At 41.7% G+C, this 15,680-nt stretch overlaps 1 protein-coding gene across 2 annotated transcripts in view; it reads right to left on the bottom strand.

The window, feature by feature from the left end:
* The window catches only part of KLHL7 (kelch like family member 7), a 59,754-nt gene extending 44,390 nt beyond the window's left edge, over nt 1-15,364 (bottom strand). Inside the window, exon 1 of one of the 2 annotated variants that reach the window (XM_058527150.1) lies at nt 15,018-15,364. In XM_058527150.1, coding sequence (XP_058383133.1) covers nt 15,018-15,137 — 120 coding nt within the window. In that variant the 5' untranslated portion in view covers nt 15,138-15,364. Of the gene's footprint in view, nt 1-14,406; nt 14,938-15,017 lie in introns of those variants that run through there. The other variant, XM_058527158.1, reaches the window with a different exon arrangement.
* Nucleotides 15,365-15,680: the final 316 nt, after the last annotated feature.

Raw genomic sequence — 15,680 nt, 5'->3', positions numbered from 1 at the left:
AGGCAGAGGTCACTGACCACATGGAGCTGGCTCCTGCCTCATTCTTCCTCTGTAAGTCTGTCCCCAAAGTGGAACACAGCTCATCGGGGCAGGCTTGCCCTTGTGGCAGGAGAGGACTGTTCTCACTCATCAGCTGCTCTGCCTCAGACTGGGTGGGAAATTTTAGTTTGGTGGAGAAAGAAGAGAAAGCCAATTTTATGCTCAGGTCAAAGCCATGTTCTCCAGTCTGTCATCTCCATTAATTTGTCTCCTGTGTCTACTTTTCAACTGTTCAGAAGCAGCAATGGAGGAGGGGCCCTTAAATCCATATGCATAGACACTCAAAGCACCACAGAGACAGAAACTTTGGTGCTATGTTAGTGTTTGCAAGTTTTACAGGCTTTTGCTGGAAGATTCCTTTGGTTAGGAAAGACTCACCTCAAAACAGGCAAGCAATTTAGGCATCTGCTGATGGAATAATGTGCTTGCTAGGCAGGACTGCAAAAGGCAGCTAGGTTCCATGTAAGCTCCACAGTATTGTTTTTTGAGGTTCTAGCTTTTAACAATATATACCGGCATTAGTAGGAGCCATACAATCAGCTGTCCCAAATTTTATTCTTCATTGTATCCCAAGGAGACAACTGAGGAATGACTAAACTTTGGATTTATGTAGCTTGTCAACTAGGTTCTGCAATCAATCAGTCCCTCTCACAGTGATTTCAAGTTGGCCCTGGGTATATATCCCTGAGCAGACTGCCCATTCGACTTTAATTGGGTGTGGATTTAAATCACTGAAAAGATAAAGAGAAGTAGAATCCTGATTATATGGAGGTAAATCATCTTCTTGGATTGAGATACTAGAAAAGCCTCAACAAAGCAATAATAACAAACTCAAAAGCTAAGCCAAAAATCAAGAAGACCTCTCTAGGAATCATGTTTGTTCATAAAATTAAGAAAAAGAGCATTGGACTTAAACACACATATAATCAAAATAAAGCAGGTGGGAAAGTGAAAGAAAAACAAAAGAAGACATCTAGATTAATAGAGGAAAAAAGAGGATTTCCTTCCTGAAGGGAAAAATATGACAAGTTAAGCCAAATAGCTTTGAAAAGGACAGCAGATATACTTTGGTATAATTCTTCTTTAAATGGTGGGACTAGGAATAAAAAGAGGTTTTTTATTATTTATTCAAGGAAGGTGATATGGGCCAAAGGGATATAATGGAGGAAGAGAAGAAAGAATTCAAGAGTAGACCAAAATGGTTCCCTCAGAAAGAGCCTGGATCTAGGCAGGTTTTGCAAGATTCCTCTTAAAGCTAAAGGTAAGAAATCAAAAACATAATTAGAGGATTGCCCTTAAAGACTGGGATAGTTATAATACCTAATTATAGTAGTTAAGATAGATTTGAAAAGGAAAAAGGAAGAAGATCAGCAACAGAATACTTCATGCATTATTAAGCAATTCACAAGGTGACACAAGTGGAAAGACAGGAACGGTACATGTTTTAGTAGAACATATCTGGGAAGTTTGTGGAAATAAGACTGTAAGGGAAAGTACTAGGTCATGTTAAAGGAAAGTCAAATAACCCAGCCATAGCCTAGGCCTAAGTTAGATGCTGGACTTGCCCATAATTGGAATTACCTTACTGAGGGTGGTGAGGGCTGGCAGTAGCTGAATCAATCCTGAACACACAGACTTTATTTTCCACTATGGCAGAGTCTATAAGAAAGGCACTAGAGAAAGAAGTATGTTAGCAAAACAAACATCTGGGCCCAAAATCAAAAGGAAAGGGAAAGGAAGGAAGGCATTCTGATCTAACAATGTTAGCTCTACACGATATAGAAAGGAAACGATTCAGCTTAAACAGGTTAACAACTCAGCTGGGGCTGCCTGAAAGGAACAGAAAGACAACAGAGGAAAATGGGGCCCTAGAGACATAGCCCACTTCGACACAAATAGGTAACAGAAAGGAACGTGCCTGCTGCCACTGAGTTTCCAAGGCCTGGAAAACTCAAATACTGAGGAAAGGCAAGGTTTTGAGAAGCATACTGTAACGGCCATACTGGTCCCCATGGGGACCCCAGGCCTTAAATGGATCTATTAAAGGTCATTCTCCCTTAGAGAGAGAGATGTAAGGAATTTCACAGCAGGATAGGATCATAATGGGGCCACAGAGGTGCAGAACAACCAGGAGGATCAGAAATGTAGAGAATGCAAGGCCACAAACTGTGCTCTGTACAACTGCCTGCTACAAATGTGGATCACTCTTCTCTCAAAGAGGAGGGAAGGGCCGGCCCCGTGGCTTAGCGGTTGAGTGCGCACGCTCCACTACTGGTGGCCCGAGTTCGGGTTCTGGGCACGCACGGATGCACCGCTTCTCCAGCCATGCTGAGGCCACGTCCCACATACAGCAACTAGAAGGATGTGCAACTATGACGTCCAACTATCTACCCGGGCTTTGGGGAAAAAAAAGGGAGGATTGGTAATAGATGTTAGCTCAGAGCTGGTCTTCCTCAGCAAAAAGAGGAGGATTAGCATGGATGTTAGCTCAGGGCTGATCTTCCTCACAAAAAAAAAAAAAAAAATGGATGGAAGACTTTGTCACCAGACAGAACTCAATCATTTCAGCACTGGGTAGCCAAGAACACAAGGTTCAAAAAAAGAAAGGAAAAAAATCAAGCTTTAATGTGCAGGATGGACAATAGGAAAAAAAGGAAACTGCAGGAGACCCGGCAGCTGAGTATGTCACTCTGGCAAATTTCTAACATTTTGCCTAAGATAAAGAATGTGTCCAATGCCAGAGAAGCATTATTATGCATGGATGAAATTCCTTCCACATACAGTAAACATAGTGTCCCTATTGAATAAGCGATTCCTCCCAGCTGAGTTTAGTCTTAGACTCTATAAATTAGATAGCCAACGCAGACTGGCAACCTGTCAAAACCAAAAGCCAAAATCTTTTCTTCTTATGTTCTCTTTGAAAACCCTCTGTTCCCCCAGAAACCAAAGTTTCTGTTTTGTTTTTGTCTGGGAACAATAATGTGGGTTAGGACTGTATAATAATGTGTCAACATCTGCATTGTTTATTGTAGAGATGGGAGATTTGCTTTTATCTTTTCAGGTTTGTGGGGGTGGGGATGATGATGTGCTAATCTTAAGAGTCCTAGGGACCTTTTGGGATACTGAAAACACGTGGCACCAACTACCACAAAACTGGAGAAATGCAGCTTTGGAGGTGCTAAACTAGCTTAATCTGCTCCAATGGAAGAACAGCCCACGCCACAGCTGCTCAAGAAGCTACCCTGACTCTAACCAAACACTTAAGTGAATGCCTTCCGGCTGAGACTGAGCAGTGTAAGAAACCAGGGAGAGCAGATATTTGGAATTCAATTACTTTAATTCACAGGGAAATGACAGATGTGGGAATTTAATAATGAGTGGGTTCATAACAGTCAAATTTGGGGGATTTTATGTTGCTAGTATGGAATTAGATGGAGTGCCTGAAGTTGTCATTTGGTTCACAGCAGACAATCTGGAGAGCTACGAATGACATTTTGGCTGAGAAAAATTTGAGACAGGAAATGAAAGTGACTTCTAGTCTGAAGTTAACTTAATGGATATCCACCCATTTCAAAGCTTTCTGGAGTAAAAATTTAAATAACATCCTAAGCTGGTTTTCAGAGGATACACAAAAGAACAGTTATTGATAGAGGATGCCTCATCAGCATTTAAGATAGAACCAAGCGCTCCCTGTGCAGTAAGAAAACAGAACACCTAAAAGACAAAGCAAGCTTGGAAATAAGTTACAGCTACTTGGTCCAGCAAACTTCTGTTGGGAGTTAGGCTGGGGCTCTGATGCCTGAATTCCACCATTCAGTCCTCTGAGATGCTCAACTCAGGAATTTATATAAGGATCAATAGCCAAATGAGACATCATAAAATACACAGATGGCAGATGGGCAGTACTTGGTAATCCCCCATATGCAGTGCTTCTCTAGTACAACAACGTTGGAAGATGAGGCTTTGCTTGAGAAGCCCCTGTAGGCCTTTCTGCTCACCCGTGCATACCACAGTAATCTAAATCTTACAATCTACGTATTCATACATCTTTCAAGGGAAAAAAAAAATAGATGGCTGGGCACAAACCCAACATATGGAGTCCACCATAAGACACTCCTTACCTGTCCTGCTTAGCAGATGGAGACCTTAGGTAGAATTATGTGAGTCTCAACAGAGTAACCTCACCACTAATAAAACAGCAATGTCTCAAGTTCTAACTTAATTAGATTAGCAACTCCTCTCCCACTGGGCAAAACTAGGAGGAGAGATAGATATGAGCTCAAGATAACTCATGTCCTTTCCTTTGGGTGAGGAGAAGGTCAGAAATGTTCACCCCTTCCAATTCTCTCAGCCCCTTTGCCCTCTGTTCCCGACACCACACACAGACAAATACACACATACACCGAGTATATTCTCCTTTCAGGGAAAAACATTATATCAATGGTTTTCGAACTTTTTCTTTAAGCAGCAGAATCCATTTTCAAATAATCTGATGTCATATAATTTATATGGACAGAATGGTTTCTCCATAGCCAGAATTAGCCTGGCAACCAAGAGATGGAAGAGGGTCCCTCACCAGTATGCTTAATAATTCACTTACAAAAATTTTGTTTCTGATTTGGGGACCCAAAAGAAGAATGATTCAATCAAGCGATATAATGATGTTTCCACAGAATTGGAAGTTAAGACCGTGTCCTGCCCTTTCTGGCCTCCTCATGCCACTGGGTAAAAAGAACAAAAGCTATTACATTTGGGTAAGTTACTGACCCTGGCCATCAGGAGAAAAACTGTTGCTCTTCTCCATGGGGCAGAAGACGGCTGGAACTCAGGAGATCCCCTTGAATACCTTTTTGTCGTTGGGAGACTCAGTCCTCTATAGGTCTCCTGAGTTCCTACATATCTTCCTGGACATACCAAGAATGCAAGGCCCTGCCACTTTTTAGCCAGGCCATCACTTCCCAGGGTTGTGTTGGCAGTGAGCGATCTTAAGGAGACAAATGTTTCCCTCTAAGATCAAGAGTAGCCTTACTTATTGCTTGCTATAAAAACGGCAGATTTCTTAAGCTCAGTGTTCATTCCTTAGCTGCGACACAAACCCACTTTGTGTATAACATCCATCTGGGTCCCACCATGTTGTCCTCATAGCACTTGCAGGCAAGCAGAACTGACGCATACATAGCTCATGATGCTACGCTGTGAGTAATCAAGTCTGTTGTCTCTGACCTAGGAGTCTCATGTCTTCTGGCAGCATCAGGAACAGGTTAACTAATCAACTTTTAAGTATCATAAAATGAAATCCCAGACACAACACTGGTACTGCCAAGTCTAGTGGTAAATGTTAAACAGAGACTAAAGTAACCCTATACAGGCAAGACCAAAGATCCAAGATACTTAGGAACAAAGGATTAGGTCACCCTATCAGATGAAAAAACCTTGAAGAGTTGGCTAAAGACAAAGAAGAGGAATAGGCAGTAAAGGAAGAAGTCATAAACACAACAATGAATGAATAATGAAAATATTAATAAATAAATAATAATGAATGTAGCTTCTACTTCTATTTTCATCTTTGCTCTCATATTTACATAAGTTTTAACTAGTTTCCTTTCTTCTTTTCCTTTCCCCTTCACAATCATATAAAAAAATCTATTATTACTTAGCCCTCAGGATCCTGAAATGACTACAGAAGAAACGGATATCACCAAGTAATCTCGAACATGGAGTTAGACATGCTAAGTGAAAAAACTTGACTGGTGACATTTTCTTTAAATTATAGGAATGAGAATAAGAGCATGCATGTTTGTATTGGACAGCCTAGGGTATAGATCATAGTAGATATTTGTGGATTCTGGCAATCTAGCATCCAATTTCCCCTGTCTATTAGAACTCCAAGCTTCCATTTCTGGAAAAATTCCTCATTATGCACTATCTTGGTGAGAGGGCAATTCTCAGAGCCTAATGGAAGCCAAAAGTCAAATATTTCTTCTATTCACTCCTTAGCAGGGCCAAAATCTGGCAAATGATCTGAGGCCAGCCAATTAGACACCACTTCCAGGATTTTGAATATTGAGTGAATGATAGAAAAATGGAGGGAAAATCGTCTTTACGGCATTAGCAGCAAGTGGTCAAGACTGTTTCTGTATTGTAACCCTGACTCCAGGGTTTCTGCAGCCTAGCTACCAGAGAACCCCTGGTTTCTGCTTGTTTGCCACACCTGCTCATCTTCCGGCCTGTGGTCAATGCTGTAAGCTCCTGATATCCTTGCAAAAAATTATTTTTACTTAAGTCAGAGTAGGTTTCTGTTGCTGGGAACCAAGAATCGCAGCAGAGTCAGCGAGATAATAATACCTGTACAACGCTGAATAACTTAAGAGTTTTCACATTCTTTCTCTCACTATTCTCAACATCAGTAAGGTAGGCTAGTACGATATTACAATCGTTGTGCAGATAAAAACATAAAAGGCTGAAGAGGTTGTTACCTGCCCATTGTCACACAATTAGTAAGAACGAGCAGATCTGTTATTCCAAAGTCCACGTTATTTCCACTACAGCATACTGTTTCCCAAAGTAATGAGTGACTAAAGACGTTATTAAAAAGTTTTATAGAAGACACAAAACCATTTTTTAAATAATTTCTCACAATAAAAGCTTACAGTATAATATTAGATTGTGATTCAATTTAACTGTAATTCAAAAAGAAGGTCTAGGGGCTGGCCCTGTGGCCTAGTGGTTAAGTTTGGTGCGCTCGGCTTCGGCAGCCTGGGTTCAGTTTCCAGGCGTGGACCTACACCACTTGTCAGTGGCCACACTGTGGCAGCGACCCACATACAAAATAGAGGAAGACTGGCTACAGACATTAGCTCAGGGCGAATCTTCCTCAGCCAAGAAAAGAAAAAAAAAAAAAAACGAAAAGAAGGTCTAAGAAAGAACTCATTTAATCCTAAGTAAAGAATTTATGATATTTAGCATAGATGGCATATTCTTAAAGAGTATCTCCCTTAAATATTAATTATATCAACTACATTTTTGACAGCTCAACAGAATGTAACTAAATTATATGCTGTATTATTATATACTAAAATATATAATATACCCAGGTGTTTCACTGATATGAATCTTTGTAGTAGGTGCCAACTGGAGTAGCTACCTGACTTACAATTCAATGTAAATGACCTAAATTTCTCAGGAAATGGCCTCAATACATAAAATGGGCCTTTCAAGATCATGTTTGTGCTACATGGCCCTGTTCTCCTTAGCGTAATTGATTCAAAGGATTGCCATTCAACCAAAACTAAGTCTATCAGATCCCTTCTCTTCAGGATTTGAAAACCTGAAAGAGGAACAGACTGGGAGTAGTCCGAGCTGAGGTGGCATGAGGGCAGTGTCCTAGAGAAAGGCAAGAGAGGCCTTTGGGACTGCCCTGGTTCTTGCACCTCCCAAGTCTTGATTGTCTTTCTTCTCAGAAGAGGATTCTTAATACAATCGTGTCTCCCTCAACATGTGCTTTTGTACTCGCTCATTCAACACACATATGACAAGTGTCACGATGGCAGTAGGCACTAGATACCCCTGGAATTCAGAGGAAGAACACTAATTGCATCTTGGAAAGCCTGGGTTGCACAGGAGGCAGGTCCTTCTCCACGTACTCACCACTCTGTCCCTCCTTTGTCCTCTAAAATCTGCTTTTTTCCCCCACCATTCCATTAAAACTTTACTTGCTAAAACCACCGATTTTCAAATCCAGTGGACACTTTATCTTTTTTGGCCTCCCTATAACATTTGATACTCCTGACTGTCTCTTCTTTGTAATATACCTTGGTTTCAATGACACTACCGCCTGCTGTCTCTCGTCCTTCCACTCCTTAATCTCCAATGAATTTTTCTTGTTATCCTTTAAAATGTCGATGCTCCCCAGTTTCATCCTCTGTCTGCTTTTCTTCTTACTCTGCCCTCATCCTCTAGGTGTTATCAACCATACTTATGACATCAATTATTTACTTAACAAATATTTGAGCACCTATGTGGTAGATGTTGGCAATATAACACTGAATAAGACAGAGTCCCTGCCCTTGTGGACCTTAGAGCCTAGTAGCAAAGACATATATTAAACTAAAGAGTGATTATTGCCTTTAGAGAGATGATAAATGCATCAAGGAAAGGAATGGAGTGCTGTAAGAGTATATACAACAGAAGGCCTTGACATAATCTAGGGCATTCAGAGAGGAAGTGGCATTTAAGGTAAGAACTGAAGCATGAGTAGGAAGGGAAGAGTTAACAGGCACTGGTACAACATTTTAGGCTCTGAAAGGAACACAGATGCCTGGAGTGAAATGGTTAAGAAAAAAGTGGTATGAGATCTGACTGGAGAAGTAGGTTGGGATCATATCAGACAGGGCTTTGAAAGCCAGGTTAAGGATAAATATTCATTATAAATTCATGATAATTAACCTCAAAAAACCTTCAAAAACACTGCCAGCCTCACACCATTTCTACTATTCACAAAGATTATTTTCTCAACCTCCAGCTTCATCTTCTGCCTCCATGTTAGCAGATGATCTTGTCTCCTACTTTTCAGAAAAAACAAAAGTCTCCAGATTGAAACTCCTTCAATCTCTTGATTCCAAACCCACCTACCTATCTACCTACCTACCCTCTCCTCCTTCCCCCTCTTATGGAAGAAGAACTCTCCCCTCCCATATGAGATTAAGCACCCTTTTTTTGGATTTCATCTTTGGATCATCTATCATTCTGTCTCAAACACATTCAACCTTTACATCTCAAGTAAATTCTCCCCACTAATTTCTAAACAAACTTATATCTCTCCCATTTAAACAAATAAAACCAAACAACCTTCATTTGATTCCCCCACTCCCTTCAGGTCCAAATTTCTCAAAAAAAAACTTGTCTCAATTTTCTCATATCTTACTCACTTCTACTCACTTCAACTCACACTAATCTCACTTCCATCTCTGTCTTCCCATCAAAACAACTCTAACTTCAGTCAACAAACCCCCCTGTGTTGCTAGATCCTATAAGCATTGTTAGTTCTAATCCTACTCTGACTTTTCATGAGTTTCAAAGTTGGCCATCCTCCTTCTGAAACAATTTCTTCTCTGATTCTCAAAACTCTCATTTTCCTCCTACTCTTCTGGTCATTTCTTTTTTGCCTCCTTTATAGGCTCATTCCCTAGCCTTTATGGAGACTTCTGACTCTCCATAGCTTCAACGAAGAAGTTATCTTATATATGTAGATAATTCACAAATTTACACTTGTAATCTACAACTCTCCAGACCTGTCAATTCATCATAAACCTTAATGTCTTATGGGCATCATGAACTAAATATATCTAAAACACCAATTATAATCCTTTCCTCAAAGCCTTGATCCTTTTCCAGTGTCTCCTCTCTCAGTGAATAGCGTCATAATTCAGCAAGTTATGCATTCTAGAACCCTAGAGGTCATAAGTGATACCTTATGTTGAATCCCTCAGCATCCAATCAGCCACCACCATCACAACAGCAACAAAAATAGTCAACAGTTATTGAGAACTTACTCATCATCAGGACATGTTTTAAGTTATCTTAATTTGGTTATCTAATTTAGTCATCACAACCACATATGGTAGTTATCGTCACCAGGTCCTGTTGATTTTATCTCCTAAATCTCTTGAATATATCATCTTTTCTTCATTGATATTGCTGCTGCTGCTACCACCTTAGTCCAAGGGAGTATCTCACCGGGCTACTGCAACAACTTCCTGTCTAGTTGGCCAGCAACCAGTCTGAGAGCTTTCTCATTCATTTCACCACAGAGAAGTCAGTCATCTTTTTCAAAAGAAAAACAGATAATACCCACTCATCCTTCCTCACACACACACGTTTAAAAGGGTTTTAGAATAAAGGCAAAACCTCTTAACCTGACTTATAAGGCTACGTATGGACAGGTCCCCAGCTACTTCTCCATCTTGCACCATCCTCCTCCTCACCTTCTGTGCTCCACTCACACTGGCCTTCAATCAGTCTCTTGTACTCGCCATTCTTTGTAAGCAGGTCTCACTCAGGGCCTCTGCATATGTTGTTCCCTCTATCTAAGAGGTTCTTCCTTAAGGTGCCTAGTTAGCACATACTCTTACTTCAGCTCTCAGTTCAATTATCACTTCCTTATACTTCAGCTCTCAGTTCAATTATCACTTCCTTAGGCAAACCTTCCTGATGGCCAAATCATCCATCTATATGCCCTCATTGTATGAAGTCCTTCTTCTTAATACCTATCACTGCTGCAATTTTACATTTTGTGGTGTGATTTCTTGGCTAATGTCTCACTCTCCTACTAATCTATCAACTGTATAACAACAGGGACTGTCAGGTTTTGTTCACCATTGTAACCCCAGAATCTAGCAAAATGCCCAGCACACAGTGGGTTCTCAATAAGCATTCATCTGAGTGGATAAGTTAGAAAGCCAAACTGAGATAGGAGAATAAATAAACAGTGAGCCAAACAAGGCGGTGAATCTACTCACTCTTTGGTTTTAACAAGGCGGAGAGAGGTATTATTTACAGGGGAATGATGAGACTAAGAGTGATTGGATGGGTTTGTTGGTTGCTATAAAAGTTGGAGAGGTTAAAACATGCCTAAATGCTGATGGCAAGAATCCAGCAGAGGATGAGAAGTTAAAGATGCTCAACAGAGATGGAATAACCAATAGTATCACTTTTCAGACAAGGCTAGTACTGAGGGAGTCAAAGCACAGGTGAAAGTACTGGCCTTAGATAGAAAAAGAGGCAGCTTCTCCACTGGAGCAGGGTGAAAAGAGAAAACGGAAAGTGTCAAAACAGGTTTATAGATTTGGTGGTGAAAAGTTAAAAGTTAGACAGTTCCAGACTAATGACTTCTATTTATTTGTGATGTCAAAAGAGGGATGATTGCTGAAAGTGAGGATATAGAATGTGGACTCAGGTTAGAGGAAAACAGTAAAATGAATGGAAAGTAGGACTGCTCACCAGTACTGACAGTCCAGCTGAAGTTACTTACCTGGCAGAAGATTGCCCAATAATGGGCTCCAGCTGTGCCTGGAAGCCTTGCACACAGAAGGTAAACAGTCATCAACGCTTTTTGCCAGATAGATGTGAAAAAAGAACAGAAGGTCAAGAAAGCTTGGGGCATTGGAAAGAGAGTGAAGAGAGAGATGATATCTCCTAAGCTGGACAGACAAAAAGAGAAGAGAGAAAGAGTTAAGAATAGAAAAGTATGGATGATCGGAGTTGTTATAAGAATTAAATGAGACAAAGCATGTAAAACATTTTGCAGAAGAGCTGGTAGAGAATAAGTGCTCAAGAAGTGTTTCTAATATTGAGGATGTAACACAGAAGTTTTAGATTACTATTCACAAGAGACCCTAAATATAAATGACATGCAGTAATTTACAGTCTTGGATTGGTGAGTATACAGAAGCTGAGTCATTTTAGCTATTAAGTGAGCTCAGCTGACTGCCCAGCATCCAATCCTCAAATCAGCTTTGTGGTTCTCTCACATAACTCTCAATAAGGGCTATAACATAAGCTTTTAAGTTCCAATTATGCTTTAATTCATTTAACGTGAGGAAACTGTAAATTATAGTGGTACTCAGGAAGGTCTCAAAACATATCCCTCAAATGTTAAGGGTCTCCTGGACTTCATTAACACAACAGCAACAGCAACTGGATATGCCCAGTAGTGACTATGACCCAGCCCTGTTTTGTAGACCTCTCTCTAGTGTGTCAGATAATAAAATTAATCTAAACAAAAAGTTAGGGAAAAATGAAAAGGTGCTCAACCTAATTAAACAAGATGCTACACCCACTAGAATGGCTCAAGTTATAAAGACTGACAATACCAAGTGTTGACAAGGATGTAGAGCAAAAGCCTCTCTCATACACTGCTGACACAAGTGTAAATAGGCACAACTTTGGAAAACTGTATGACAGTATCTATTCAAGCTGAATGTACCATAACGTCTGACTCAATAACTCCCTTAGGTATTTCCCAACAGCAATGCATATATGTACACATCAAAAGACATGTACAAAATGTACTAAACTGTTCAAAGTAGTACTATTCTTAATAGTCCCAAACTGGAAATAACTCAAATGTCCACAATGATAGAATGGATAAATTGTGGTGCATTCATACAATGGAATACTATATACAATGAAGATGAACTAGTACTAAACACAACAACATAGATGAATCTCATAAACAATGTTGGCTTTAAGAAACCAAGATGCAAGAGTATATACTGTATGATTCCACTTATATAAGTTCAAAAACAGGAAAAACAAATCCGTGGTGATAGAAGTTCTAAGAGTGGTTACCTTTGAGGGGATAGTGACTGAAGACAGGCATAAGGAGGGCCCTCTCATGTACTAGTCATGTTCTATTTCTTGCTGTTGGTATGTCCACTTTGTAATAACTCATTGAGCTACATGTTAATGATTTGTGCCCTTTTACATGAATCCTGTATTTTATTAGAAAGTTTACTTAAAAATAAGAGGCTAGAGGGGCCGACCCGGTGGCATAGCGCTTAAGTGGGCACGCTCTGCTGCGGTGGCCCAGGGTTCGGATCCCGGGCACGCACTGATGCACCACTTGTCAAGCCATGCTGTGGTGGTGTCCCAGATAAAGTGGAGGAAGATGGGCACGGATGTTAGCCCAGGGCCAGTCTTCCTCAGCAAAAAGAGGAGGACTGGTGACAGATGTTAGCTCAGGGCTAATCTTCCTCACCAAAAAACAAAAATAAAAAATAAGAGGCTAGAAATGACTAGAAGGATGCTGGAGGAAAAGGCTCCCTAAGAAGCTGAAGCTGCTGGCTCTGCAGAACCCACTTTCGTCACTGTGTATAGGATTGGCTGCTACGCTGAGATGAAATGACCTAAATCAGATTATCTAACATCACAAAACTAATTAATGGTAGAGCAGGGTTTGGAATTCAAGTATTCTAATTTCACAGTGTTCTCAAATTCTTGTAGGAATGTTTCTGGGTGTCTATAGAGGGGTCCTTGTCATCCACCACTCATTATCCTGATCCCCAAAGTAATGAAATTATAAGGTAAAGCAAAAATAGTCATAATACCAACATATTCAGTAAAGAACAAGAACACTTATAAAATTGGTCCTCATTCCTCCTCTGAGTCAGACCAGCTTCTATTTCTGCCAATTACCATCAACTGCCCTTGTCAGTCATTCTCAGTGAGTCTCTCCTGTGTTATGATGTTAAACAGAATACAAATATAATGTAAAACAAACTGCACGTCTTGCAAAAGGATTCCAGGAAGTAGGAAAAAGTGCTATTGGAGAACTGTTTGAATAACATGCAAAGCTATCAACAAAAGGAGAATCCAGGAGATTAAGGTCAGTTAACCATTGTGGAAGAGATCCCTGGTTGCTCACCAAGCATCCATTTTCTCCTTCCTACTCAGTAACAGAATCCTGATTCTTTGATAACTATATTTCTATTTTAACAGTAAACAAATAGATGTTAATATAGTCTAAAGCTAAGTCTAAGAATGGATTTGAATCCATTTTTACACCCAAAGAGCTAAACATGCAGTCTCAGACAATCCCCTCCTCCTCAAGTAAACAGCTGATGCTGCAGTCCAGCTGCACTCTATCTATGTTAAGGAATGAGGCAATGCTTTACAACGCTATACGCCAAGGATGAAAACACATATTTGGGGGAGTGGGAGGGTTGTTGGAAACAAATTTGAGCACTGGTAAACTGTGTTCAACTACTGTTTACAGGCAGACACTAGTTAAATGCACCAGTAATTTGAAGTCAGTAGTGCTGTAAATGTAAAAAGGTTTATGTGAAAGGAACACAATGTTAGTGTATACATGAAAGTAAGTTACATAAAATATTGAATTCAGACATTCCCAGCTACTTCAGCACAAAGGCCAGGAAAGATTTAAAAGCATTCCCACAAATATTTACTGCATTCCTGCACCAGGCCAGGAGCTGATAAACAAAGAAAAGATCTCAGCAGAGCTTTGCTTTAAGAAACCAGAAGTTAATATCGTCACAAAAATCTTAAATTCCTCTATTATTGCCCATATTCCCACCAGAACCATTAGATAAGTGAACTAGGCTTTGCAGTTACTCATGCTCAGATTCTCCTTTTGTCCTGAAAAACAGGACCCCAGCCACAAAACGGAAACACTCCCACAAATCTTCTTAGATGCGTATTTTCTATAAATATAGCTTACAGAATCAAAAAGTAACCAAGTGACTTTTCAATGCTTATTCGTAGTATAAGACGTTATGGAATTAAAAAAATAAACAAAACCTCTCTAGTCTACATTCTCCGGCGTTAAAACCCGTTCTTTTCATAACCCACCTTTCGCCGACGTGCTGAAGACTTTCATTAACGTGCCACACATCAAAGACAGAACAAAGAGCTCCTCTAACAGGGGCGCACAGTGCGCCTAAAACACGGCACGGTATTTATCGATGACTGTTTCTGCTCTAAATTAACAGTACAGGAGGATTTGTCTTCAACTAGCTCCACCCGGCTAAGACCGAAGAGGAGCTGATTTCAGGCCAGCAACGCTTTTCCCTTCTTTGGGGGCTTCAGGTTGGGCTGTGCCAATGGGCTTCTTCGCACAAGATCTCACGACACCTTAAAATTGCTGGCCAATGGAGGGATCCTCGCCTCACAAAGAGATAACTAGGGCAGAGCTGTTACACAACCAATACCCGGCGCCGAACGCCAGCTCGAGGAGTCACCCAGGAGTCTGATTTGGGAGCCGCAGCATCGGCAGACGGGGAGGCACTTTTGCTCTAAAACTGCGACCCTCACTAACAGCAGTGCGCAAATAGAAGGAAGGGTGAGGATAGAGGAAGAAGAGGATCGGGACCCACAGAGCGCGGGGTTCGGTCCAGGGCGCAAGTGGCCCGAGTCCCGGACCACCTCCCCCCTGCCGTCCGCCACTCCCACAGAGGCGGTACCTGTTTCCGCATGTTATTCATGACGCCCATGAAGCCTGCCAACAATTTAGCTTCTTCTCGAGCAGCAAGTTTCTTCTCCGTCTTCTTCTTGCTGCTCTTCTCCACCCCGGAGGCTGCCATCCTCCGTCAGCTCGGTTACCGCCCGGGGCTCGCCGCGCCGGGCGAGGGGTTGCACGCTCCGGGCACGCTGGGGCTGCTGTGTACCGAACACCAAAGCTGGGACTGCGGCTGCAGCGCCCTGCTCCCGGCGCGGCCACCGCGGAAGGACCAGGCCCGCGACGCCCTCCGAAGCTCTCGGGGAGGCGAAGTCGCGGGCTCGGCTGCGTCCGGTGAAGAACCCGAGCCCGGCCGAAGAGCCTGCGCACTTAGCTCCCGGAGGCGGGGGCGCCATGAAGGGAGCAGGGGGCGGGGCCTCGCGTCACCGCCGCGCGCCGCTGGGAGCGACGCTGGGCGCCGCCTTTGCGTTTGTCGTTTCCCTGCCAGGGGCGAGGTTTGACTAAGAGCTGGTCTCAAGTGGCGCGTGCCGATTTTACAAATTCAGATTACGTGGCGAGATTATCGTTTTTGGACGGTAGAACGCGTTAAAATGTTTCTCATTAGTGTAAACTCCGTAGGAATAGGGTTGGCGTTTTCACTGCACTGTTAGAGACTGACATATTGCAG

This window comes from Diceros bicornis, chromosome 3 (genome assembly GCF_020826845.1).
Source record: "Diceros bicornis minor isolate mBicDic1 chromosome 3, mDicBic1.mat.cur, whole genome shotgun sequence".
In the NCBI taxonomy this organism is placed as follows: Eukaryota; Metazoa; Chordata; class Mammalia; order Perissodactyla; family Rhinocerotidae; genus Diceros; species Diceros bicornis.
Note: the sequence above shows the minus strand (reverse complement) of the source record. Positions and strands in the feature narration are given on the sequence as shown.